The sequence below is a fragment of the Engraulis encrasicolus genome, chromosome 19, assembly GCF_034702125.1.
Source record: "Engraulis encrasicolus isolate BLACKSEA-1 chromosome 19, IST_EnEncr_1.0, whole genome shotgun sequence".
NCBI classification, from domain to species: Eukaryota; Metazoa; Chordata; class Actinopteri; order Clupeiformes; family Engraulidae; genus Engraulis; species Engraulis encrasicolus.
This window is the reverse complement of record NC_085875.1, coordinates 8145019-8152518: the sequence shown is the minus strand read 5'-3', so window position 1 is coordinate 8152518 and position 7500 is coordinate 8145019. Positions and strand designations below refer to the sequence as shown.

Genomic DNA, 7500 nt, shown 5'->3' with positions numbered 1-7500 from the left:
AATGGATCAATCCATTTTAAGTGGGTATACTGAAATCCCTGAAATTTAGAAGTGGGTATACTCCGTATACCCGCATTCTACGTAGACTACACCACTGGTACCCTACTACTGGTAACTCGCGACCAGGGTCGCTGGCAGCTTTGGCTGGACCCGGGACAGACATCTGAAATAGGCCCTTAACTCAATACATACAACTTAATGAGGATCCAATTCTGGGGCCCCCTCTCTCCCTGGGCCCGGGACAAGTGACCTGCTTGTCTCTGCCCCTGTCGGCTTCCCTGCTCATGACCACCACATCCACAACTCCCACCACCTCACCTCATGTCCACTTCAACACCATTCCGCCAATCACATATCACCCTCCCAACCCAGAACCACAATCCCCACTGCATCAGAGAGACAGTCACTCACCATCCATCGGGAACCAGAATCCCTCCCACCATCCCCACTCGCCTGCTCCGTGTTCCCCAACCACCTCAACTCATAATAACCCCCAACACCACCAGCCTACTCCCACCACTCAACAGTCACGTACCATCCCAACCCAGAAACACCACCACCATCACCACCTTCCCTGACAGTTACCATCCATCGTAATCCAGAATCACTCCCACCATCTCCACATGAAAGTGAAATACGCAAGCCCACCTGGTAAGCTCCAACTCCCACTGCCATTGTGACACATCAGCACACAAGTGCACACTGCACACAACAAAATTGCATGTATGCCTCACCCATTGCAAGGGGGCAGCCCCCAAGGGAGCAGTGCGCCAAGACGGCACTTGCCTGCTTCACTGCCTCCCACTGTACACCATCCATCCCAATCCAACTGCCACCACCACCACCTCAACCTCCACCACCACAGCCATGCCTGCTTCACTCCCCCCGCCATCCCAACTGATAACAACCACCTCCACATCAATCTTTACTCCCACCACCTCCCCGATGCCTGCTTCACTGCCTCCCACTGTACACCATCCATCCCAACCCAGAACTACCTCCACCACCACCAACACCACCACCACCACCACCAGTCATGCCTGCTTCACTCCCCCCGCCATCCCAACTCATAACTACCACCTCCACAACAATCTTTACTCCCACCACCTCCCCACTCCCCCCGCCGTCCCAACTCATAACTACCACCTCCACAACAATCTATTCTCCACTCCCACCACCTCCTCGATGCCTGCTTCCCCTCCAGGGGCCTCTGCTCTGACTAATCTGAAACACGTGGACTCCTCACAGATCTTCAAACACTTCTTCCTTCCTTCCTTACACTGTGAGGAGAATCAAAGTGAATGCTTGAACACGAGGGGCTAATTCTTTAACTATCTCTCTCAAGTTCTCTCTCTCTCTCTCTCTCTCTCTCTCTCTCTCTCTCTCTCTCTCTCTCTCTCTCTCTCTCTCTCTCTCTCTCTCTCATATCCACAGAGGAGTAAGTGATATCCCACAGAATACAAAGCACTTCTTGTGGCAGCAAAAATTATTTGCAGCTTTTTTTGCTTGACCGTATGATCCAAATAGCAAAATCCCCAGGTAAAACAAAATGAACACAGCTACACGGGAGGCTTGTCAGGGTATTGATCAAAGTTAATATTTCTGTGTGTGGGTGGGTGAGAACATCTCCTTTAGCATTACAGCAAGATAAATCATCCATCGCTTCCTTTGACTTCTAGCTCTAGTTTTTAACACATTTTTTAAAAGCATATCTTTCAGTCAGTTAGTTTCAAGGTCTTTGATCCTGCAAAGCATTGCACGTTGGCTCAGGCACGGGGCAAATTAAGATGTGCTTGGAATAGTTTTTACTGCTTGTTATTTTGAGGAAACTGGGGCTCTGGTAATTCGGGCAAGGCTGACACGAGGCACAAACACATTTCTGAGTGGCCGCAATCAGGGTTGCCAGATGAGGCTGATGATTTCCAGCCCAAAAAATGTTCAAAACCCGTCTAGAAGCACAAAATCCCGCCCAATTCTATTGATTTCTATGGCAAAAAGTGGGCGGGTTTTTCTGATAAATGCCATTTTTACCCGCACACGGCCAACCTAAGCAGCCCAATTGGGCGGGAACTAGCCCAATCTGGCAACACTGGCCGCAAGTTGAGTGTATACAGTATTTCACCCAAGCCATGCAACACAAAATCTGATCCCGCTGACCAACAGTCCACGGTGAATTTCACACTGCCAGGTCAACACTTTGAGAGTAGCATCAACACCACAAGGGTTAAATTCGACTCTTTAAGTGTTGAATCAACTCTGCGACATTTGCTGTGTGCCGCTAAATGTAAGATGCAAATAAGACGTCAACTCCTGTTTCTCTTTCACCTCAAATCTATTCAAGCACTCAGTTAAATCCTTAGTTGGTTGGTGGTGGTGGTTTTTCCCATTTCAGTGTGCCACCCAGGCCCGCCGACAGAGGGGGGACAAAGGGATATGTTGTCCCGGGTCCAGGGAGATAGGGGGCCCGGAATTGGGTCCTCTTTACATTGAATGTATTGGGTAGGGGGCCCTTTCAGATGACTCTGTACCGGGCACATCGAAAGCTGTCAGAGGCCCTGATGCCACCGATTACACAGGCACATGCCACAGACCAGACGCCGCTTTGGGGTCTGCATTCTCGACTGCAAGGGAAAGTGTGCTCTTGCTGGAAAGGAGAATTACGGGAACAATTTCCAGGAAAATTGTAAACAATATTAAATCAATTTTAAGTGTCCATAAATTTAATTATGTTTGAATGGCTATGGTTGCATTATTATATTATTCGTACTCTTGCTGTACTATTGCTTGCTGTACTATTGCTGTTATACTACGTACTCATGCACTCATCATATGGCTAGAGCTTAATAACCAAGAATGCACAGTGTCACTTGAAGTTGCAATAGGACTAGGCATTCATGTAGTTAAGTGCTTGATTGGTGGTTTCCCTTTCAGCGTTTATTTATATTACCACCATGTCCAAAAAGCAAACGCGTTTCGGCTAACAAGCCTTCACCACGCACTGATGAAGGCTTGTTAGCCGAAACGCGTTTGCTTTTTGGACATGGTGGTAATATAAATAAATAATGAGACGCAGTTTGTGAGTGCGGATTTTTCTTCCTTAAGTTGACGCTTTTTATCTCGCACCCAAAGACTTTCGTTTTTCCAAGAAGTTGAGCGCGTCCTCTGCCAATACTTGAAGTTCCCTTTCAGCGTGCCACTGGCTGCACAGATGCATGCCACAGACGCCCCTCTGGTGTGCATCCCAATATGTGTCCTTGCCTCCTCCACTTGTGCTTGTCTCCTCGTCCCGCCTCCTGGCCCCTCCTCCGTGGAGAAAACGATAAAGTTTCCCAGCTGTCAGCCTCGCCACAACAACTTTTGAGGGACTATTTTTCATTCACCATCCCAATTGCAAATGAGAAAAAGACTTAACAATTGAGCTTTTGCAAGATATTGAAATTTAATGCTGTTGTCAGTGATGTCATCATGACGAGAAGCAAGTGGAGGAGGCAAGTGGAGGAGGCAAGGTCACATATTGGGATGCACTCCTGGTGTCTGGTTTTGGCCGGTGGGGGAAAGTGGGCTCTTGCTGGAGAGGGGAATTTTGGGAAGACTTTCTAACGCTTTCTAAGCTTGCATTCCTAGATGTGAATACCATCATAAATTGTTAAAATGCCTATTTGTCATGTCTTCTTGTACTTGGACAACTGGACGTGAAATGTACATTTCTGTATGCTAAATAATTCTAGAAGACATTGGTACTTAAAAAAAAACTTTAACTTCTGATGAGGATCAGTGGTGTCATTTCAAATGGCAATAGAGTGACAATGCATTAGGACTCCAGTTATGCTGCACCAATATGCATATAAATACTTGTAAATGTGCAACATGATTTACGAATGCATTATAAAGCTATATAAGGTATTCATGAGAGTCTTGTGAATGCAACACTTATAGAAAGTGTACCCAGAATATTCTTTTACAGTCCCCCATCACATAGCCATGATTCACAAAGCCACAATGTCTCATGACTAATTTCCCAGACACTGTATTAATATCTAGCTACTGTCTGTGGGTCTAAAATGTAATCTATCAGCTGACAAATATATATGGCTGCCAGCCATTGAACCGGATCCATGTGTATATAAAACACTGGAAAATAATAGATCCAAACCCGTATTAAGAGGTCATCTATCATCATCTATCATCATCTATCACGTATATACACGCAGCCTTACAAGGTGTCATCCCTCTCATCATCATATACACGCTCGCAAATAGGCCCATACACAGACAAACACACACACACACACACACACACACACACACACACACACACACACACACACACACACACACACACACACACACACACACACACACACACACACACACACTGACTCACACTGAGACCTATTTACAAATACAGACGGGGGCATACGCACATGTATACAAGAAACAAACCGCGCCCATATCCTAAATATCACACACACACACTCACACACACACAGACAGTTTGCCAAGAGTAGCACTTTAGTCACATAAAAATAGTTAGGAGCCCCCCCACCCCCATCCCACCTCCCTCGGAGTCCAGAGGTGCAAAGGCCGGCTTCCCCTTGACAACTAGCGCTCCGCCAAAGTGCCAGACGGCTCTGGCTATTTATAGGAGCAGCCACACACACACACGCACGCATGCACGCGGGCCAGAGAGAGAGAGAGAGAGAGAGAGAGAGAGAGAGAGAGAGAGAGAGAGACAGAGAGAGAGAGAGAGAGAGAGAGAGAGAGAGAGAGAGAGAGAGAGAGAGACGCACATACACACAGGGGTCACAGAAAGAGAGTGAGAGGGACACGCCACACCCAGGGGTCACACACACACAGACGAGCCACACACACACCAAGTAGACAGACCCCTGGCCCCTAAAAGTGGCTTCGGCTCCGGCACCATGTCCCCTATGTGTCCTGTCCTGTCACACCCCAGCCCCTCTGTCTGTCCCCTACGTGTCCCCCTGTGCTCTCCTGTCCTGTCCCATTCTACTTCCTCCCGTCAAGTTACCGTGTGTGCCTGCCTGCCACTTGGCACATTGTCTGAAGTGTGAAAAAGATAACTCCTATGGGGACAATAGAGTCACTCACACCTCACTCTCTCGCCACTTTTCCACAAGCACAACTGTCTCACCCCCTCCTACCTAAGCTACACTCTCACAACCCACTTTCCCTTCAACTCCTCCAACAACATCATCTACAGTCAAACACCACCAGGGACATCACAATCATCACAAGCCATTCTCTATGTCCGGGTTCTAGCCAATTCTGAACAGACCAACTCCACTGCTGATTTACCAATTACAACAAGGCAATAACAACATCATCACAGACATCACCACCACGACCATCACAACGTCACTTCTAGGTCCTAATCTAGCCAAGTCTATCCTAAATTCAGTCTAAGCAGGTCGGTTGCTGTTTTACCTTCAATTACCACAACTTCCCAAAATGCCCCTCAAAATATAACCACCACAAGTACCTACTCCCGGGTCCTGTTCTACACAGTAGAGTAGTCCCAATTGACCGACACTACGTCATTCCAATCCACATGATATATTTTTGCAGAATGAATTCAACAAAAAGCAAGTAGGAACCAACAAACGGAATTAAAATCAGAACGATACGGGGTAGAACTAAACGATAATTGAAAACTGACAAGTTTACAATTCCAAGTTTCACCTTGGGCGCCTCAAGTGGCAACACTGTCACCGTCACTGTCCTGTTGTCCTTTTCTGGCGTGCCGCCTCCACTGTCCATCTTGGCTTTCGTCTTGCTCTTGTTGCTCTTGCTGGTCTTACTGATCTTACTGGTCCTCCTCCCCTGCTGCTGAGCCTGTAGCCAGACGGGCTTGTCCTTGTCCCTGGACAGGCCGGCCAGGCTGCTCAGCACTAGCCCCAAAAACCTCTTCATGAGGAACCAACACGCAAAAAAAACAAGGAGCAGAGAATGGGGAAAGAAGGATAGAGGAGAGGAGAGGAGAGGAGCAGGAGCAGAGAGGAGAAAGGAGAGAAGAGGAGAGGAGCAGGAGCAGGAGCAGGAGCAGGATGAGAGGAGAGAAGAAAGTGAAAAAAGAGAGAGTAGAGAGAAAATAAAAAAGATGGGATAGAAGGAAGAGGGGAGGACACGAGGACAGAGGAGAAACGGGGGAATAATGGTGGGAAACAAACAGAATAAAGAAGAGAAAAAGAAGAAAGGAGAGATAAGGGCAGCAGACAGTGGAACGAAAGGAGAGAAGGGGAGGGAAAGTGACAAGAGGAGGAGAAAGCAAAAGAGAAGAGGAGAAGAAAAGGAGAGACAACAGAGGCAAACGACAAGTAAAGAGAAAAGAACAGTAGAAAGACGGAGATGTGTCGGTCGGTACAAGTCCCTCGAGGAGAAAAGGAGAGATTAGAACAGGAAAGGGGGAACAGAGAGAGGGAGAACACAAGAGGAGAAGACAAGAGGGATGAGAGGAAGGAGAGGAGAGGAAGAGAGGAAGAGAGGAAAAACGCGGCGAGGAGAGGAAGAGATCTACATGCGTGTTGAGTGGTAAGGAGTCCTCAGGGGGAATCTGGCTGTCTCTCTCTATCTCTCGTCCAAAAGGAGAGCCCACTCTGTTTAGCTCTCGGAGGGGCGGCGGGGTGTATTTGGGAACGTGAGTGTCAGGCTGCAGACACCAGAAAGAGGGAGAGAGAGAGAGAGAGAGAGAGAGAGAGAGAGAGAGAGAGAGAGAGAGAGATAGAGAGAGAGAGATAGAGAGAGAGAGAGAGAAAGAGAGAGACAGAGACGGAGACGGAGACGGGAAAAGAGGAGGGGAGTATGTGTGTGTGTGTGTGTGTGTGTGTGTGTGTGTGTGTGTGTGTGTGTGTGTGCGTGTGCGTGTGCGTGTGTGTGTGTGTGTGTGCGTGTGTGTGTGTGTGGGGGGTGTCTAGGCACACGTGAGTTGGTGGGTGGGCGGGCGGTGGGCGGATGAGTGGTAAAGATGGGTCCGGTCAGCCTCTATATTTGTGTGTGTGTATGTTTATCTGTGTGTGTACGACCCCTGTGTGTGTATCTGTGTGTGCGTTTGTGTGTTCATGTGCATTTGTGTCTAATATCTGTGTGTGTGTGTGTGTGTGTGTGTGTGTGTGTGTGTGTGTGTGTGTGTGTGTGTGTGTGTGTGTGCGAGAGAGAGAGAGAGACAGTGAGTGAGTGAGAGAGAGCGAGAGAAAGAAAGAGAGAGGGAGGGAGAGAGAGAGAGAGAAAGAACGAGAACGAGAACGAGAACGAGAAAAAGAGAGAGTGTCTGTGTGCATGCGTGTGTGCGAGCATGCGTGTCTGGGCGAGAGGTCATATCACAGGCCCCTTCTCTAAGACTAAGATTGTGCAGCAGTGGTGGTGGTGGTGGTGGTGGTGGTGGACGCTGGCCGACCCAGAACCAGTGACCCTGAGCCTCTGAGGCTGAGAGGCTGGGCCTATGTGCTGGGAGGCTGGGTAGGCTGAGAGACTGGGTAGGCT

General features: G+C 48.4%; 1 protein-coding gene across 8 annotated transcripts in view; it reads right to left on the bottom strand.

Annotated features, from left to right (window-relative positions):
* Positions 1-7500, bottom strand: part of ppp1r13ba (protein phosphatase 1, regulatory subunit 13Ba) — a 119630-nt gene that overhangs the window by 94785 nt on the left and 17345 nt on the right. For 4 of the 8 annotated variants that reach the window (XM_063183594.1, XM_063183591.1, XM_063183596.1 and 1 more), the window contains exon 1: positions 5704-6548. The exons of 1 other annotated variant lie outside the window; for it this stretch is intronic. In XM_063183594.1, coding sequence (XP_063039664.1) covers positions 5704-5934 — 231 coding nt within the window. In that variant the 5' untranslated portion in view covers positions 5935-6548. Of the gene's footprint in view, positions 1-5703; positions 6550-7500 lie in introns of those variants that run through there. 3 more of the 8 variants (XM_063183590.1, XM_063183592.1, XM_063183597.1) reach the window with 2 other exon arrangements.